Source organism: Lepidochelys kempii, chromosome 9, assembly GCF_965140265.1.
Source record: "Lepidochelys kempii isolate rLepKem1 chromosome 9, rLepKem1.hap2, whole genome shotgun sequence".
In the NCBI taxonomy this organism is placed as follows: domain Eukaryota; kingdom Metazoa; phylum Chordata; order Testudines; family Cheloniidae; genus Lepidochelys; species Lepidochelys kempii.
In genome coordinates, this window is record NC_133264.1 from 67,114,951 (window position 1) to 67,135,814 (window position 20,864).

At 40.3% G+C, this 20,864-nt stretch overlaps 1 protein-coding gene across 9 annotated transcripts in view; it reads right to left on the minus strand.

Annotated features, from left to right (window-relative positions):
• The window catches only part of DIAPH2 (diaphanous related formin 2), an 811,118-nt gene that overhangs the window by 645,485 nt on the left and 144,769 nt on the right, over nucleotides 1-20,864 (minus strand). For all 9 annotated transcript variants that reach the window (XR_012160923.1, XM_073360856.1, XM_073360855.1 and 6 more), the window contains 5 exons: nucleotides 12,748-12,822; nucleotides 12,593-12,662; nucleotides 10,544-10,680; nucleotides 8,372-8,480; nucleotides 2,202-2,312 (listed from right to left, as the gene is read on the minus strand). Coding sequence is in view for 8 of the 9 variants with exons in the window: in XM_073360856.1 (XP_073216957.1) it covers nucleotides 2,202-2,312; nucleotides 8,372-8,480; nucleotides 10,544-10,680; nucleotides 12,593-12,662; nucleotides 12,748-12,822 (502 nt within the window). In the remaining variant the exon portion in view is untranslated. The remainder of the gene's footprint in view (nucleotides 1-2,201; nucleotides 2,313-8,371; nucleotides 8,481-10,543; nucleotides 10,681-12,592; nucleotides 12,663-12,747; nucleotides 12,823-20,864) is intronic.

A 20,864-nucleotide genomic window follows, 5' to 3' on the forward strand; every position in this document is an offset into this window, starting at 1 on the left:
CACTTACAAGATGCTAGTGGATGTTACAACAAGGAATTCCATCATTTATCTTCAACAGGATCAGAGAACTGCAACACGCAGATACTACAGTACTCTTATGTTCTTCCCGACTCTACGAGAAATCTTGGAGAAGCAGAGATACCCCACAAGCTCCATGACTAGAAACATACCAATGACACCAAGCTATCTCTTTCAGCAAATGGCATCAAATCTGCATGAGATGAGCCACCAAAAAAGCATCTAGCCCTAATGAACTCAAAGAAGATTCAAGTAATGCTGGTAGGACAGGAGTTGGCCAAGGTTGGCCATCAAAGGCATTTACTCTTATTAAAAGTAGTATGAAGTCCCAGGGTCTCAAAGAACTCATCACTACCAACATAGTAACTAAGCTCAGGGACATAACCTTCATTTTGTCAGAAGCTATTCCCTTCCATCTCAAAGGCTCAGCCACCATGATTTGTGTATTTCTCACCTGCGGAGGAAACTATGCAAAATCGTTATATGGGGCTGATACAGTTTTAAAATTCGTTGGGAAACTGTCAAAACTCAAAAAAATAAAAACATGAATATTTAAGCCTCTTCACAGTATGGCTAGAAAAAGCAAAATGTCCCTCAAACTTCTTCAGTGGAGCAGCTTAAAGAACAAAAAAACAGAGTACATTTAATATTTAACTAGAAAAACTCCTTCAGTTATCCACCTGAACAAAAAAAGATTAAAAATTAGAAGTATAAAAATGAGATAATATCTTGAACTTGAGTGTGATAACAGAAGCTGCAGATCAAAATTCTCGATTAAACCGAGAGTGAAAAGTGAACAGTGGTCCCAAACCTCAAAACTTTTAAATCTACATGCTGTTACTGGTGCTCAGAGTAATGAAGGTACTTGATTAGCACTGTGGCAAGAGGATCAGTAATGTAGCTACATCGAGTCCTGCTGACAGTATTAGAAGCAGCAGGATACTGCACTTATACCCACTAACACTGCACAGGCTCCACTTCCGAAAGTAAAAGCAACAGAAATCCGATGCATGACAGACCTAACATCCACATTGCTGGGCTCATTCCTACCCCAAAGAGTAGAACTTTTGTTTGCCCCTCCTCTTTTTTTTTTTTTTTAAGGTAGCCATTATTTCTGGACTGGCAGCTGTAAGGGTCAAACCCTAATTCAGCATTCCAAGGCCACATGTATCCAAATGAAGGTACTTATGATTGTATTCAGCATTAACCAGATATATCCTGGCTGTCAGTTTCTGGAACACCATATAGAATGAAATTCTTCTTATGTGGTGGAGGGCACCTGATGCATTCTCTCCCATTTTCTGATACAGTAAAGTAGTACTGTGCGCCTTCGTAATGCAACACCTGAGCCAGCTGAAGCACACCAAGAGATTAAAGTTCATGAAGTACAATAATAAAAAAAGAGGATTTTAGATAAAGGTATCTCATCTTCACACTGTATTCCATTACTTATAGAAAACAGTGCAGCAAGAAAGCAGACATGTATGCTATGATGCCCTACTGTTAATAGTTAATAATAGCATCTTCATACTCGGATTATTTGCATTGTAATATCTGTCCTCTCCAAGAAAGAGTGTTTAAATGGCTCACTGATTTTGTTATCTGATTTTTTAAAAAATTAATAAAATTGGAGAGGGGTCAAGACAAGCAGGAGAGCTGGGATTTTACAGAATTGTAGAAATAATTTTAAATGGAAAGCAGATCTATTACTATCTGCTCTCAAAGTGATATATATTGAAGTTCATTTGACAAATGGTGCATAATGAAAACTAAGTCCGTTAGGACTGTCACAGTAACTGACCAATTCATTTCTGATTGTGTTATGCTGATATGCAAAAGCAAGAAAGATTCCTAAAGCAACTCTTAACTGCTTTTCTTTTTTTTGCATAATCTCTTGTGTTCAGAATAAAATTATTAAAAACTACTAAAATATTACCAGCTCCTAAATACAAGTAAAGAATACCTAAAATATTAGGCAGGAAGTAGAATGAAAATGGATTCGACAGGCGGGTCATTATTGGTGATGTGATTTCTCACTCACTTTTTCCTTTATCTGACATTTAAATGAAACATTAAAATTCAACCAGGCTGCCTCAGACAGGTTTACTTTTGTTTTATAACATTGTCTTGAGGTTAATAATAATTATTTTAATTTCTGTAGTGAACATGTGGAAACAACTTACTGGCAATATTTTCTTCAGTCCACAGCGTAGGAATTCATTTCTCAAGTGTATCCTAAAATCAAGATCTTCTGGAGAAGTGACAAGGGCATTTATAAACTGCATGCAGGCCACCTGTAATTAGAAATATTAACTTACTAAAAATCTCTCTCTCAGCACACACACAGTTTACATACAAGCAAATAAATCCTTTCTGCCTTTAAATATTTTAAAAACTTACTAATGCAATATAGTGGCATATAGCAAAGAACAAAGACGTTTCTCATCATATTGTTCAGCAACAGTCTGGAACCCATAACAGTTAAAATCCATTATCATCTAATAATTTTACAATGGCTGAAATAATTTTCTTTATAAGTGTAACAAATGTACAAGGACGGCCGTTTGAACAGCACTGAATCATTGAAAGGTTCATCTGATTTTAAGCTTAATGCTTTCACGAATCTTTGAGGAAAAGTTTACAGTTTTTGGTTTTTATTTTTTTGTTTGCACGTCTGTATGATTTTTAATTAATTCCTTGATAAATATAATGAGATTTTCCCCAGTGAATACCTATTGTTTTTGAAAGAAGTTCTCTCTGTGATGTATTTAGGGAACACTTCAACAAGATTTCAGTTTATACGAGAGGTTCATATATAATTACAGTGCATAATATGAATTATATTATCTGCTAAAATTTAGAACAAATTTGTCATTTACTATAATGACACTTTTATAAATAAGTTTAATGAAATTTTACACAAAGACAACATAGATTCATAGATATTTAGGTCAGAAGGGACCATTATGATCATCTAGTCTGACCTCCTGCACAATGCAGGCCACAGAATTTCACCCACCACTCCTAAAAAAGACCTCACACCTATATCTGTGCTATTGAAGTCCTCAAATTGTAGTTTGAAGACCTCAAGGAGCAGAGAATCCTCCAGCAAGTGACCCGTGCCCCATGCTACAGAGGAAGGCGAAAAACCTCCAGGGCCTTCCAATCTGCCCTGGAGGAAAATTCCTTCCCGACCCCAAATATGGCGATCAGCTAAACCCTGAGCATATGGGCAAGATTCATCAGCCAGATACTACAGAAAATTCTTTCCCGGGTAACTTGGATCTTACCCCATCTAAAAACCCATCACAGGCCATTGGGCCTATTTACCATGAATATTTAATTACCAAAACCATGTTATCCCATCATACCATCTCCTCCATAAACTTATCGAGTTTAATCTTAAAGCAAGATAGATCTTTTGCCCCCACTACTTCCCTCGGAAGGCTATTCCAAAACTTCACTCCTCTGATGGTTAATAACCCTCCACCTTTTCTCCTGATCTACATGCAGTATCCATAATGTAGCCAAATATACCAACATTTTGTTCACTGGGTATGGTGTTTTATTTCGTTTGCTTTTAACTAAATACGATAGCCATTTTTACGTCTATAAATGAAATTCAGAAAAGCAAAAAATTCATCCCATTAAAAACAAGTGTGATGGTCCTATTGCACCACTTTAGGCTACCCCTAAACATGTTCTTCATATATAGATAATTCACTGATGTTTATAAGCAGATTCATTATGTTTCATTCGTATTATAATGGTTAAACAACTACGCTCAACAGGTACATGCAACAGCAAATATTGGTCCATATGCTTACATTAAGACCTATGGGGACTATATAGAATTATATTGCTAATGAAGGGTCCAAGTTTTGTTTTTGATAATGTCGTCCATGCTGGAGGACCTGCTTCATCTTCCCAGTATTTTTGTGATAACTGGAGATTAGAAGATAATCAACAAAAAGATAATTGCCAGGTGTCTCTTGCATTACTCCTGCATAGCATTTTGGAAAATGCCTGAAGTCTCAGGCTACTTACTTATAGTTTAATTGAAGAGCTGTGCATTTTAATTGATTTATTTTTTAAAAAGGCAGACAATAATGTAATGCCAAAAGTACTAATACACATTAAGTCTGCAAGGGGACTCCTGGGAAATTCCAGGTTTGGTGAAAGATGTTAACTGCAAGTAAAAGCAGAACCAACATAAAAATCAACAGTAGCCAGGGAAAAAAATAAGCAACAGATTAAAAATACCCTTTTCAATTTTAATTACCATTTAGTTTTAATCAAACACCTTAAGGAATGTGCTAAATTTATGCTGAAAAGGACAAAAAAGGTTGGAGCAATGCAACCTTCTCTACAGCTGTAGAAAGTTGGTAGAGGCTCTGGATACTGTACAAGCTCATAACTACATCATCATTGTGTTTGCTTGAATGATCCTTGTTATGTTACAACTATGACATGACTGAACAAGCCAAAGTACATGTCCAATCGGAAATTAATAGAGAGAAAAGGTGCCATCTGCTATGATTGTTTCTGCCAGAAGAAATTCTGGCTTAATGGCTTGTGTTAGTACATTACAAGTAAAGAACATTTTTGTCAGAAACAAGTTAATGAGTCTTGCAGTTGTACCTTTGCTAAAGTGTATATATTTGGATCAAGGAGACAATAAAAATGGGAAAAAACCTATAAAATGAACTTCTTTGTAACATCTGTATGATTGACTGTAGTACAAAGAATAATAATATTCTATGATAGAAGATATTCATTTGATAGACAATGCATAAATGCATTACAGAATATTCAAGTAATGAAACTAGGTGAGTTTCTCCAGCTGGCAAAATAAAAATTATTATTAATAATAAAACACTTACCTGGGGATATTGTGAGAGGTTAACCATTGAAAGAATAAGCGTAGAGAAGAAGTATTGATTTAACAGTTTTCATTTAGGTGGTTTTATGTTCTCAGATATGGCCAATAAATGACAAACTGCTATCTAAACTGAATTATCTTACCTATAGTCTACCACGAAACAATCACAAAGGTAGAGATCATATACATACATATTTAGTTATCATGAAAGCGAAAGCAAAAGACAGCTGCAAGACTTTTCTGCCTGTTTTACAATTTAGCCTGCTTAATGGTAAAAGATGGATGTAAAAACACCAATCTGAATGCACCTGAGTCAAATGAAGATTTTTGTGTTTCCCAAACTTAAAAAAAAAAAAAAAAAAAAATCAATATGTAACTTCCTTCCCTCCCCACCCCACAGATTCTACTTTGGCACATGGGTTTTCAACCCATGGCCATTTTTCCCCCCAAGTAAGATTTAAGTTAAATTAACTACATTTGAGTTGAAGAAAGGAAAAACAAAACAAAACATTTAATTCATAGTACTTTGCATCCACTTTGTCTTTATAAAAATAGCTTTTTAGAGTCATACTTTTTTTAATTTTTTTTAATTCTGAGTTATAAAACACTGCCCCTGGGTGTCCAGGTGCATCAAGAGGGGAAAGACGCTACAAGGTGGCACACAAACAGTGGTGTATACAATGTGGACAGCAAGGTGGCATCTTGCCATGGCACAAAGTGCTTTTGGCACAGAAATCCACCTATCCCAATGGGGTGAAAACCAAAACCTAATGAGGCATGAGTAGCTGATGAGAATGGATGCTGACTAAGCAGCAAGTTCTAGCCAGAAACAGTTAGAGTGAGCATGTTGCTCTTGGTAACAGTAGTAAAAAGTGCAATGCAGCATGGACTGGACTGACGTGGGGCATCCTGCCTAATGGTGGCAGTATCTCCCAGACACCAGATAAACCTTGTAGCATATCTGGACACTTGCCACTGCATACACTATGTTCATGTTTGGCAGTAATGGCAGGAACATAGCCTTAAGTACTGTGACAAAGTTCCTGCTCTACCTTGGTGGGTCTTGCGCTTATTGGCGGATTTGCTCGCCTTGGAGCTTCACGGTAGCCCTCAGTTTGGCCGCTTTTCTGAACCCACAGTCCAAGTCGACTGCTCTTGTAAAGTTCTTGTTAAGTGAGCGATCCAGATACCCATTCCAAGGATTTTCTTTTAGTTAAGGCTAAAAAGTCACAACACACGCTAAATTCTTCAAACCAGTATGAGCACAACCCCGGCCTGTTCTCTGCAACAGTGGCTGCACTGAAATCACTTCATGTCTTTCATATATCTTATTTTCTTCTTAGGCATTTGCTCTGAAATCCCAATCCAGCACTTTAGACAAAATTGCTAAGCTATGAACCAGCTGTTTTTATATTTCCATGCCCTGTATTTCAAAGACTTAAAAAAATTCCCAAACCAGTATTGCATGTCTTGGGTCAAAGAGCAAGTCTGCATATAAAGTAGCAATTAGCTATATTAGCAATGGCTATCAACACTGAGCAGATGAACTCGACATGGAGTTGGATGGTGGAAGAATATGGTAGAAAATATCCTGTAGAAAACCATCCTGCAAGTCTATGGGATCAGGAGTTGATGAAATGCTTTCAGCTTCTACATATATTTAATCCTAAAACCCATCTTACGGTACTGTATAATACTTATCACAGTATCTAAAGCAGTAGTTGTGACAGACATGAATCTGCCATGTAATAATTTAGAAATACTGATCTATAGTTTTCTCAATACTGCATGTGACCTGGTCAGTGAGATAACCACCATACATTAGGATACTTGGGCTTCGCTGCACGAACTTATTTGTCTAGCTTAACACGGGTCTGTTGGGGAAATCAACAGGAAAGCAACACATGACTAAATAAGCAGCCTCCCAAAGAAACATTTTGGCAATAAAAGGAAAATGGGGTAAGCTATTAGTTTCAAGGATCCTACATCCTGTCTTCAATGAAGGTACAAGATTTGTTTTGCCAATGCTGAGAGCTAACTGTGCAAGGCCTGGTCTAAGAATTGGAGAATTATACCATTCCACCATAAGAGAGGAGTACTCAAGACCTAACTGGCAGTACAAATGTATACACAAGAAGAGGTCAGAAGTGCACTTTGCCTAGAAATTGTGACAGAGGGCTAAAAGGTTTCAGAGTAGCAGCCGTATTAGTCTTTATCGGCAAACAGAAAAGGAGTACTTGTGACACCTTAGAGACGAACAAAATTATTTGTATTTTCTATGGATAAAGAAAGCGAGAAGTGTGATTAATAGAATGTCAAACATGTAATGAAAAATGGAAATAGACTTTTCGCATACGGCAGGTATGTAATTCACTAACTTCTAAAATTTAGTTGTTACTTGAGGGTCGTTCAGGAAACCAGCTGGTCCTTGAAAAACAGAGTACACCATAATTTTTAATAGAAAGCTCTCTCCTAATGGATTTAAACTACTGTGTCCAGCAAGTAAGCATGAACACAACTAAAGCAGCAAAGGAATGGCCAGGGAATACATGGTCTATTATGGATCTACCACCGCCCCTCCAATTATGACTAAGACTACGCTTTAGTCATGGGTATTTTTAGTAAAAGTCATGGACAGATCACAGGCAGTAAACAAAAATTCACGGCCCATGACCTGTCTATGACTTGTACTATCTACCCCTAACTAAAACTTGGACCAGGGGGCCATGAGTGCTCTGGGGTTGTGGTCCAGGGTCACCACGGATGCTGCGGGGTAGGCAGACAGTGGCGGGTGCCCTGGGACCCTTGCTGGTACTTGGAGGAGGGGTCCGGGAAGCAGCCTGGGACCCCCACTGGTGCTGGGAAGGGGGCGGGGGGGGCTGGCAGGCTCACCTACCGAGCTCTGCATGTTCCTGCAGTTCCTAGGGGGAGGCAAGGCCAAAGGGGTTCCAAGCACTTGCTCCCGCCACGAGCTAATCATCTAACATTTCTTTTTAAGTTATTTTATTTTTAAACAACATGCAAACAAAAAATTGTTTTCAGCATATCTGTTGGTAGATAGGAAATACACCATGCCAAAATCCAAAACCAGCCAGTAATACTAGGGTCAACATTCCCCAGAATTTTCCAAGACTGCCTTTATTACTAAGAATGTTAATTAAGCAGTGTCGAACACAACCAATTAATTATTGTATGTCTGCAAAGCTCTTCAAATATTTCTACTGAATTTGAAGTCTTCTTGATTTTGTATTCATAGATTCTAACTGCTGGAAAATAATTTCCACTGAGTTTATCTACCTAATTACCCCGACAATAAATTTTTCTTTTTTTGAAATATATAAAGGCACAAATTTACATAGCAAAACAATTAAAAGATGCTAAAACAGTTGAGCTGATTTGATTTTGTTACCATTTTTTTATTATACTTAGACATCTGACAATTAGATCATGTTCAAGATACAGCAAACCCACCTGCAACTGCAAAGCTTCATGGTTTTCCAATCCTTCCACAACTGGAGAAAAACGTTCTCTGTTATTTCTCTCAGCTGCAGTCGTTATAGCTCCTAAAAGTTTGTCCAGACTGAGAGAGAGAGAGAGAGAGAGAGAGGAATTCATACGCAGTTTACCATAGAGCTTATCTACTTTCAGTCTTCCCCTTCCAATATCGATCTGATCACTTGCAAACCACACAAGAATGTAATAAACTGTACGTTAGATATTCCACATCGGGTGTTAAAATAAAAGCTTCAAATAACTTCAGAATGCCTAGGCTACTTCAAAATGAAAATTCAATCACAATATCTGGGAAATCTGTTAAGAGTTTTGTTTTGTTTTTTAATAGTCTTCTTGATTAAAAGTCAATCGTACAAGGTCAGAGAAAAACTTAATATTTTGCATCGTTTGCCACTTAAGTAGTAGTGTCACCTTTGACTGGACACCAGCAACAACACTGGATATGTACATATGTTGCTTGTTTTTTAGCTGTTCATGATGACTCATCTAAACCGAAATACGTTATTTATGAGACTCAGGCTCTTCCCATATAATTATTTGATAAGGGACCTTATCAAAGGCATTTTAAAAATTAAGAGCAAATTATTGGGTCCATTTGGTGACCTTTATCTACTCTCATTAATTTTTGCAAGTATTCTAACAGGTTAAAAACATATAATTTACTGCCATACAAACCATAATGGTTTGACCCATATGTACGCAGGAGCTCTTCTACTCTATTCATACATTGCCTGTCAATTTCTCTGGAACTGAGAACTGGCTCACTAGCCAATAACTCAGTGTCTCTATCATGGCAATTTTAAGTTTTGCAGCACATAGGGACTTTCCATGGTTTTCACTCACACATGAAATGCTGTATATTGCAATACAAGCAAACTATTCAACAGCTCAAACATGTCATGATCCGGATAAACTCAAGTGTCGATTATAAAGAACCATGGACTGAAAATCTCTTTTACCCAAAAGTCATTTTGACTCCCTTAGTAAATGGGGTCAGTGTCAATATTTCAGTATGAAGGATATAATTCCAGTATATAAACTATTCCAACATACTTCTCAAAATATTGATTCTGTCCATTTAAGTACGTAATGCATTTCTTTTCACCTCAACTAAAAACAGTATAACAGAAGAAGAAAAGTATCAGGGGGTAGCCGTGATAGTCTGTATCCACAAAAACAAGGAGTCCAATGGCACCTTAAAGACTAAGATTTATTTGGGCATAAGCTTTCGTGAGTAAAAAACCACTTCTTCAAATGCATGGAGTGAACATTACAGATGCAGGCATTATATACTGACACATGCAGAGAAGGGAGTTACCTCACAAGTGGAGAACCAGTGTTGACAGAGCCAATTCGATCAGGGTGGATGTAGTCCACCCCCAATAACAGATGAGGAGGTGTCAATTCGAGAAGCAAAGCTGCTTTTGTAATGAGCCAGCCACTCCCAGACCCTATTCAAGCCCAAATTAATGTTGTTAAATTTGCAAATGAATTTCAGTTCTGCAGTTTCTCTTTGAAGTCTGTTTCCAAAGTTTTTTTGTTCAAGTATAGCTACTTGTAAATCTGTTATAGAATGTCCAAGAAGATTGAAGTGTTCTCCTACTGGCTTTTTGTATGTTACCGTTCCTGATGTCCTATTTGTGTCCATTTATTCTTTTACATAGGGACTGTCCGGTTTGGACAATGAACATGGCAGAGGGGCATTGCTGGCACATGATGGCATATATAACATTAGAAGACATGAAGGTGAATGAGCCCCTGATGGTGTGGCTGATGTAGTTGGGTCCTCTGATGGAGGTAGAGTAGATATGGGGACAGAGTAGGCAATGAGGCTTGCTACAGGGATTGGTTCCTGGGTTAGTGTTTCTGTGGTGTTGTGTGTAGTTGCTGGTTACTGAAGACACTTTTCAGAGAAATTACTTAACACCGGCCATGAGTTTATCCCACTTTATACTACTCCAGAAGAAAGTAGAGAGTAACAAAATAACCTACAACATGTAAAACTAATCTGAACATTTGCTATCACCTTCTCATGCCAAAATAACGCAGGAATAGATGAAAGGGAATAACTCAAGTTAGTTATTTTCTCAAAGCCCTACATACAATAAGTATCTCAAACATATTACTTACATATTTTCCTCTCCAACAATACAAATAGCAGAAAGTATTTTTACTGTTTCCGTCATCATGTTTGGTTGCTTTGGATCAATTGCTCTTGCTAGTAAAAAAAGGCTTCTTTCATCTCCTAGAATCCTTTGCAACCCGTACTTTAAAAAGAAAGAGACAACAATGAGTTCTTCATGAAAAGATTATTCCTCCCCCTCAGACTCATAAAGCCTGGGTATCCAAGATGGGGCATAAAAACTATTTTTTTCAAGTATTTTCACTTAAATGGGAAACTTGCTTCAGCACACTATCAGCTTTATTGCTTGTGGACCAAAATCATCTTTTAAACTATAATCTTCTTCCTGAAAAAGACAAATCTTACTAATTCAGATATGCTGAAGTATAATAGGTATCTCAACAAAGAGGTTCCATCACTTTTTTCCCCCCCACCTACATCCAATGACTGAATCTTTCATCAATACATTCAGCTACGTAACATCAATAAAGCTAATTAACAACAATAAATTGCTACATTTAGCATGAAAGTATAAGGTGAACACCAGTAATGGAATACTTTGCAGTCTGTTATGAAAGATTAAAAGTCACAAATCATCTAATAATGCAACTTTCAAAAAACAGCTCACACAAGTAAAACTCTTCATGGACATGAATCTTTGAAACAAACTTTGGTTAGATTCCACTTTAACTGGTTAACATCTGGGAACATAATTCCAGTCTATTCCCTTAAAAGTAGTACCTATTTTTAAGTTTGGAAATAGCAACTACTAGAAACTTCAATTACACACATACATTAGCACATATTAAGAGAAAATAGGTATAATTTATGTCTGTGATTGAAGACAATATTTGAGTGTAGTCCAACTTCATCTGCATGTACAAACAAGCTGTATCGAAAATTAACAGCTTAAATCATTCTGTTTACCAGAACGTAAAATCTCAAAACAGGTTTAAAAAAAACATGTTCTTCCTCAAGATGCAGAGCATCCAGAACTTGTTTTGTGGTCAATGGGGTCTGCAAGTTCAGCTCCTCTGAAAACCTAAACCTGTGTTTATCTTGCTAATCACAGAACTAGGTGATTAAATGTGGACATCCATGTCTGAATATAATGGTTGAATGACTATATCATCTGTCTTATGAATATTAAATATTTCTCTACTCTCTCATATAGTTCTGGCCTTCTATTTCTACAGTTTAAAGAATATCACGAAGTTCACTACAATCTGCTCGCCAAATGTAGCATTGACATTTCTTACAGAAAAAAATATAATGTTCATTGTCACTCCCAAATTCATGGTGTATTTTTTAATATATTAAAATTAAACATTTTAGTCCAAGAAAAAAGCTGATCCCATAAATTACGTATTTTGATTTCTACTACTCCATACCAACAGAGCACCCATCCAAGACTCTAGGTAGCCTTCATAATATCTTAAAAACAAACCAACTCTGCCCATTACCCCAAGATCACAGTATCTTAGAAATAATGGAATCATTAATTTTAACTCCCTGTAAATAATCCCTACCATAGTTCTTCCTCCCCCTTCACCCACCTCTTAACAGGCAAGAGAAAAGAGAAGAGTCTTGAGGCACCATGTTCCTGTTAAACTCCACGTATTAGGAAGAAAAAATTGGGGGAGAACTTTTTTATTATTATTTCCATTCTACAGAAGCATTATGAATATTTCCCTAACAAGCAAATTAAATTTGGTCCATAGCACACCATGGTATTTGCAAATTTATGCTTCTACCTCCACTGGTGCATTCAATAGAATTCAACATAATTGTGACTGAAACATCATTTTAACTCACTGAAGATACATGAACTGGACACTCAAGTCTGTACTGCACCCTTATCCCCGATTCACTAATGCAGGACTTAAATATCTATCACTCTGAATTTCTCACTTTTGACAAAGAAGCATGACTAAAATAAAAAGTGAAAATATCACTAATAGATGCAATAATGTTAAACTTAATTATTCCGCTTAGCTCTTTATCAAACAGGCAGGCATGATCAAAAGCACCTAAAACTAAACAAAAATATTTCTTACCTTATTATTCATAAATGCTTTGAGGCACTGAATAAGCTTATGTTGATTCTTCTTGTCAATACTTTCTTGCCTTGAAAGAAAAACCAACAGATTTAACTAAGGTCAAAATCTTAATAGCAGTTTCCATCTCCCATCCCAATGTTTTGGGTTCTTACTGTTTCTTGTCCAGAAGCCTTTCCAGTACATCCAACAAAAGCCCAAGACCTTCATGTCCAAAATTGTTGACCCAGCTGTGGGAAGAGTAAAATGTACATGTTAATTTATTCATTTTTTATTTCATTTGACCAAATGTGTAACTATTCTCCGATATGATTTGTCCCGTGTTCCCAATATATTTTATAAATGACCAAGACATTAAAACAGATTTGAACTAATGTATTGATATCGAACCCCTGAATTTGGGTCACTGACTCTGGCTAGCTTTGAGCATGACTAATAAAATTTCTCCACTTATAGAATACAAATCTAGTGCTGACATTTGGGAAATTGCTTCACATATTTAACAGCACAACAAACTAGGGAAATGTGGTTTAGATTAAATTAGTATAAGGTGGGTGCAGCAACAGGTTGAGTTATCAGTGGTTCACTGTCAAACTTGGACAATGTATCTACTTGGGTCCCCAGGGATCTGTCTTGGGTCTCGTACTATATGATATTTTCATTATTCTCCATTCCATTATCCAACTCATTATGCTTATAAAATTTTCAGATGATGTCAAACTCGGAGGGGCTTCTAGCACTTTGGAAAACAGGATTAGAATTCAAAATGACCTTGACAAATTAGAGAATTGGTCAAAAATTAATAAAGTGAAATTCAAGAAAGATAAGAACAAAAATACTGCTGTTAGGAAGGAAAAGACATGCATAACTACAAAATGGAGAATAACTAGTACGGTGTAGTACTGTAATGCTGAAAATGGATCTGGGGATTATTGTAGTTCACAAGCTGAGTAAAAGCCAACAATGTAAATGCAAAAAAAAGTCTAATATTTTGGGGTGTAAAGAAATTTTGTATGTAAAGAAATGAGGTAATTGCCCCACTCTACTTGGCACCAGTGAGGCCTCAACTGGAGCACTGTGTCCCCCTGTGGGAGTTACACTTTAGGAAAGATGGGGACAAACTGAAGGGCAGTTCAGAGGAGAGCCACAAAAATGATACAACGTTTAAAAACCTGACTTAAAAGGAAAGATTAAAAATCCTGAGCATGTTTTATCTTGAGAGAAGACGACTGAGTGGGGACCTGTTAAGTGTTGTAATAAAAGATGCTGATCGATTGTTCTCCAGGCCCACCAATGGTAGGACCACAAGTGATCAGTTTAATGTGCAACAAAAGATACGTAGGATAGCTACTAGGGAAAAAAACTTTCTACCCATAAGGACAGTTAAGTACTGGAACAGGTTACCAAAGATGGTTGTAGACTCTCCTCATTGGAGGGGATTAAGGGAAGGTCCTGCTTCAGTGCAGGGGACTGGACTAGATGACCCCTCATGATCGCTTGTTCCAATCCTCTAAATCATTCTAAATCACCATGACAGCAACTGCACCGGTTTGTGCTTCCTATCTCAGGCTATTTCTACACTACGCAGCTTTTAGCAATAGGGATGTGTCACTACAGCTGTGTCGCTAAAAGGTGCACAGTGTAGCCACTGTTTGTCAGCTCTCCTGCCAACAAAACACTTCCACCCTCAATGAGCGACGTTAGTGTTGTTAGCAGGAGGGCGCTCCTGCGGACAAAGAGCTGCCCATTGGCAAAAATTGTGTCTTTGGGGGGTGGGAGGTGTTTTTAACGTGGCTGAAAGACAAAAGTTTTGTCGTTCAGTTGCCAGTGTAGACATAGCCTCCGTCTTGTCACTGAGGACAGAGTTTCCACAAGGGCTCGGCACCTACAATAGGCATCGGATTTTCCAAAGAGCTCAGCTCCCATTTAGACACCAAATTAAGTGACCAGATTTAAAAAATAGTACACATTGGGTGCTGAACTCTTACAAAAATTTGGCCATAAATCTTACAAAAGCAAACTACACCTCTACCCCGATATAATGCAACCCGATATAACGCAGGTTCGCATACAATGTGGTAAAGCTCTGACACGCTGCTCTAAGCAGCGTGTTAAGGGGGCCGGGCCGGGGGACTGGATAAGGGGCAGAGGGTCTCAGGGGCAGTCGGGGCTCCCAACTCACCAGGGTCTGGGAGGGAGGAGCTGTGGGGGGGCACTTTTGGGGGCCCCGCAGTCCCAGAGTGGCCAGGGGGATTAGCGGGGGACCGGGAGCAGCCTGCTCTGCTTCCCTCACCCCGGTCACAGCCATGTCACTTGGGGGAAGGGATTCCCACCACACTCACAGGCAGCAGCGGAAGCGGAGCAGCCCGGCCCCAGCCCACTCCACTCCGCCAGCTCCCAGCTGCAGCACTCCGCTTCCCACCGCAGGTGAATGCGGGACCTTTCCCCAACCTCCCACGCCCCACAGAGACACAGCTGGGGCCAGGGCAAGGAAACCAGGGGGGAGGGGCCGCATCGCTCTGCTTCCTGCCGCTGGTGAGTGCAGAGGACGTCCTTTCCTCAAGCCTCCCCGCACTCACCAGCAGCGGGAAGCGGAGCAGTCTGGCCCCAGCCCACTCCACTCCACCAGCTCCCAGCCGTAGCGCTCCGCTTCCCACCGCCGGTGAGTACAGGGAGACGTCCTTTCCCCAGCCTCCCCACACTCACCAGCAGCGGGAAGAGGAGCGCCACAGCTGGGAGGTGGCAGAGTGAAGCAGGCTGGGGCCACATTGCTCTGCTTCCCGCCGCTGCCAGTGAGTGCCTGTCAGGGGGCGGGAGGGTGGATAGGGTTCAGAGTGTTGGATCATATTAAAGAAGTTCTGTATTAAAATCACAAATGAGTTTGATTCCCCAGAGTTTAAATTCCAGGGTATTACTAATTAAGAGGTCTCTTGGTTTTTGGTACTGTTTCTCTCCCTCTGTGTGTGAAACTTGCAAGCTGCTAATTGTGTTAGTACATTCTAAGACAGAGTCTGTTCTCAAAGCAATTCTTTGTAACAACAACTACTCACACAGAGAGACACTCAAAGCAATACTCTAACAACAGAAACAGCACCCAGAGACTCCCCGCCCTTTTGTTGTATTCATTTCGCTTTGTTAACAATTGTGATTAAAATAGAGATAGAGGATGTATGTGGATGGATGTTTGGTGTGGATAATAACTGAATGATCAGGGAGGTGCCAACCTAAGAATCCAGTGTCCATCGGCTGAAGAAGGCGTCAAGTGGAAATAACCAGAGGACCCCCGGAGGGCAGACTGGAATCCACCCAACAGCCTCAAGAATGAGAGAACCAAAGAACAAGATAACATCTGGCAGCATGGAGGAATGTGATGTCAGTAATGTGACATAGCTGATTGATTCAGCAACAGCATGATGAAGCAATTCCCATAGACTGGCATAGGAAGAAATTCCTATAAAAATGGACTGTGGAAAGTGAGAACTTTGGGGTCTGGTTCTGCAAACCAACTTCCAGGAGCATCAGATGTGCATCTGACAAGGCCCTGCTCCCTCCTCATGTCCAGGCCACCTGGCCAGCCGCTTGGCATGACCAACTCTAAGGCTGATAACTATGGTAACAACCTTGCAGAACCTGGGTGTGTGTGTATGAATGAATGTATGAATTAATATAAGATTGAATGGAACGTTATAGCTATAACTAACTGCTTACCATGATTCTGTGTTCACAATAAATGTGGTATTTTACCTTTTCCCCTTTAATAAGATCCTGCTGGTTTTTATTTTGTTGGTATAACAGGAGCAGTCAGGGGACAGGGAGCAAGGGAGTGGCGTCCTGGGGGCGATTAGGGATGGGAGTCTCTGGTGGGGGGGTCAGGGAACAAGAAACGGGGGGGCCAATGCAAGTTCGATATAACGCCGTCTCACCTATAACATGGTGAGATTTTTTTTTTTTTTTTTTTGTCTCCCAAGGACCGCATTATATTGGGGGTAGAGGTGTATATGCTCAATACTTTTGAAAATCTATCCCTAAATGACACATCAGACATGGCCAAGAATGCAGCGTAGGCAAAGACCCTTCCTTTAAGAGCTTTTTCTCTCTCTCTTTTTTTTTTTTATATAAAACAAACACCACCAGGAAAAACCGAGTTCTCATTTTACCAGTTTAAACGCAAACTTTTCAAGTTCTGTAACTCCTTAGACCAAGCTTCCCTCCCACAGAGCCCTCTCTATGTGCTGCAGAACTACGCACCTGTTCCAAGGGGAAGCCAAGAGGGTAACTACCAGTTGGTGGCTGCTGCAGCTGGCACAGTAGGGCGAGACAGGCAGGGAGTCTCGTCCCAGCAACTGACACATGCCAAAGAGAGCGGAAGCCTGCACCCCGGTGAGTACTGGTTCCCATCTGCTTCCCCTCCCCTTCAGTGAGGCCACAGGACACAGAGCCATATCCACTCCTCCCACAAAAGTGCCAAGCACCCTCATCCTCATGGGTCACCCTCTGCCTACAACCCCCCCATAAGGTACCACTTCCGCATGAGAGAAACCCTCATCCTCATGGGGCACCCCCATGAGTACGGCACCATGTTCATGCAAAAGACCTGAACCCCTCCTCCCTGCCCTCCAGGAGTTCTGGAGCCAGGAAGGGGCACCCTTCCATTTCCCCAGCACACAGTGTTCACAGAGCAGGGAAGAAGGTGGTATCAGCCCCCTAAGTTCTTGTGGTTCTGTCATCCTCAGTGCCAGACACCACTCCTTACCATGGGGCACCCCCTTTTGCCCTCTGCTCTCTGAGAGTGCTGGGCACCCCATGACCACCTTGGTCCCAGAGTATCAGGAACCCCCAGTAGCCCCCCTTCTACAGAGCTGAGGAGCACATGGCATGGTGAGGAAAGTAGTGGCTCTGTCTCAGTGAATCAGTGGGAGCAGGGTTAGGTGCCAATGGAAGGATTACTCCCTGTTCATTCATCCTTGTCCCACTCTCCCCTCACTCCACCCCCACCCATAGTCCTTCAGCTATACTTGGAAGTGCAGGAGAACAAGCCTCAGAAAAGACTCTTCAAAAAACCTGCTGAGAGTTTGCGCTACTGTCAGGGTTCTCTCCCCATTCTGAACTCTGGGGTACAGATGTGGGGACTCGCATGTAAGACCCCCTAATCTTATTTTTACCAGCTTAGGTTAAAAACTTTCCCAAGACACAAATTCCACCTTGTCCTTGAACAGTATGCTGCTGCCACCAAATGATTTAGACAAAGCATCAGGGAAAAGGAACATTTGGACTTCCTCTTCCCCACAAAATCCCCCCAAGACCTTCCACCCCCTTTCCTGGGGAGGCTTGAGAATAATATCCTAACCAATTGGTTACAAAATGATCTAAGACCCAAACCCCTGTGTCTTGGAACAAGGAAAAATCAGTCAGGTTCTTAAAATTCAGATTTTATTTAAAAAAGAAAGGTAAAAATCATCTCTGTAAAATCAGGATGGAAAATATTTTACAGCGTACTCAGATTCAGGAACACAGAGGATTTCCCTCTGGGCAAAACTTTAAAGCTACTAAAAAGCAAACCAGGAATACGCCTTCTCTCTCAGCACAGAGAAAAACACAAGCCAAAACAAAGATAAGCTAACACATTCCCTTGCTAGTACTTACGAATTCTAATGGAGTTGGAGTGCCTGCTTCTTTTGACCTGTCTCCAGCAAGCACACAGGACAGACAGACACAGACCATAAAAACAAAGCCTTTCTCCCCCCACCCAAGATTTGAAAGTATCTTGTCCCCTTATTGGTCCTTTTGGTCAGGTGCCAGCCAGGTTAGCTGAGCTTCTTAACCCTTTACAGATAAAAGGATTTTGTGCCTCTGGCCAGGAGGGATTTTATAGTACTGTATACAGGAAGGTTGTTACCCTTCCCTCTATATTTATGATAGCTACCCAGGCCTTTTGGCATTTACACTGAAACCCCTTTAATCAAGCATAAAAACACTCCACTGTTTTTAAACTGTTTTCAAAAGAAAACAAAATCCATTACAACAACATTAAGCTTTTTACTTTTAATACTCTTCATTTCATCCTCCCATCCCCTAACATTAACCGGGTAATTACCCCAAAACTATTAAACTGTTTTTCCCACTGATGTATACCTTTTTCCCTTCAATTTTTGTAATAAACACCACCAAATTCCCAGAAAATTCTCAACAAATTAAAAACTAGGAATGACGGGCCTTAAGTATAAATACAGATGTCAAATATGCCCTGAAAATATATTCAGCAGCTACAGTTCCCTCTGAATCTTTTAATCAGTACACTATTGCTCTGTTACAAGTTAGATTACAACCCATTACCCCTATACATCCTTCCTAATCTTTAGTTTCTTCTTGGTGCTCGGGGGAGTGGGAACCAATATGCATATCCAACAGGTGTGACAACTGGTGGGAAAGCTGAAACTGAAGCACACATTCCCTAGGAAAGGAAAGCAGCACCACTTGATAAGGAGTCTTCCAGTCAGTGGCAGATTAATGATTTTGCCGCCCCTAGGCCCAGAAATAATTGCCGCCCCCACCTTCGCAGCTCACCTCTGTTCCGCTCCGCCTCCTCCCCTGAGCGCGCCACCAGGTCCTGCTTCTCCCCGCTCCCTGCCAGTGCTTGTGCACGAAACAGCTTCACAAAGGAGAGGGGAAGGGCGGGAACGAGGCGCGCTCAGGAGAGGAGGTGGGGCGGGGCGGGGATTTGGGGAAGGGGACCAATCGGGGCAAGGAGGGGACAGGGAAGGGGTGGAGTTGGGACATGGCCGGGGCTGGGGGAGGAGCGACAGGGGGCAGCACAAACTGGCAGCAGGGGAAGCAGCCGCCTCTGGCTGCTATTATAAATTTGCCGCCCCTGCAAATTTGCTCCCCGAGGCCTAGGCCTTGTTGGCCTAGGCGTTAATATGCCGCTGCTTTCCGTTATTGTTAGATGCTCATATAAAGGACTCCCATAGTTTACTTGTGTACGAAGCTTCCATCCCTCTTAATCTTGCTAAAAGCAACTCCTACTGGCTGACAAACAAGAAGAAGTGCCCTCTTCCCTGCGCAGAGTGCTCTATTGTCCCTTATGCGCTCACCAAGGACCAGAGAAAAGCATGGAAACTACAAGTCAAAATCCACTTTAAGAAATCACTTCCTACGAGACGCAGAAAACTGAAGGTCCAACTGAGCCAACTGCTTGGTACCCCCAAGCAATCCAAATCACTGAGCTTTCACCCCAAACTAGAAACCATACATTTGTGTGCCCTAAGAATCAGATATACTTCACTCTATACTGGAATCTGTCTTGTTCCTCCAGTGTAATTCTTTTATATTTTACTGTATACCTTAAAGGTGGAAAAATAAAAGGCAGAAGACATAAGAATGTACAAGTAGGTCCACTGAATTTAGCAGAACTATAAGAGATTTTTCTTTTCTTTCTAAATGACTGTTGTGTTATATAAGTGGTACCAAACATACAGCACAATAAGGATAAAATAATATTAGAAGGTATTAGCACTGATTGAGGGCATAGCTTTGAAATATTAAAATTGTTTAAAGAATGGGGAACACCAATTAATAGTCTGGGCTAATATTCAAATACAATCTTTGAAATGAACCCAAGTTTAAAAGCCTCTGATAAAAAAGGATCAAAGACATTTGTTATGTACCAATGCTATCTTTTGAATTTTGACAGAAGCAGCAGTGAAACAGCTGAAATCTGAGTGCTCAGTTGGCAAAAGTTCAATAGAAACACAGAAGCAGCCACCATTCCATGGACCCTAAATCAGGCTCTCTCAAACTGAGGTCACAGTGTTGGGCTCCAGACCTAACTGAACCCATTTCAACAGCCTCTCCACTTCTCCAGGGTTACAGAACTAAGAGCTGACTGAACCCATAAATATGCTGTAGAAACCAGAAGTGCTAACACACACACAGACCAGTCTCATGAACAGTTCTTTTCCTACGGGATTAACAAGACTAAGAAGAAGTGGTGAGAAGTCATTTCACATATATTGTTTTTCTGTGTTCTTTAATATAAGTAACTTCAAAGTTATCTGTTGAGTCTACACTCTTTACAGTGAGACCTCAAGTAACCATACTTTGGGATTTAAGTAACGAATGGTATATGCATGTTTCTCCTTTAAAATCCCCTGCAAAGAGGCCTGAGAGACTTAATGCAATTCCTCTCAATATTTTTTAAACTACAGTACTCCCTTTCATACCAAATGAATAAAATAGCACAGACCACATTGCTAACAGTGCCTTAAAACGTGAA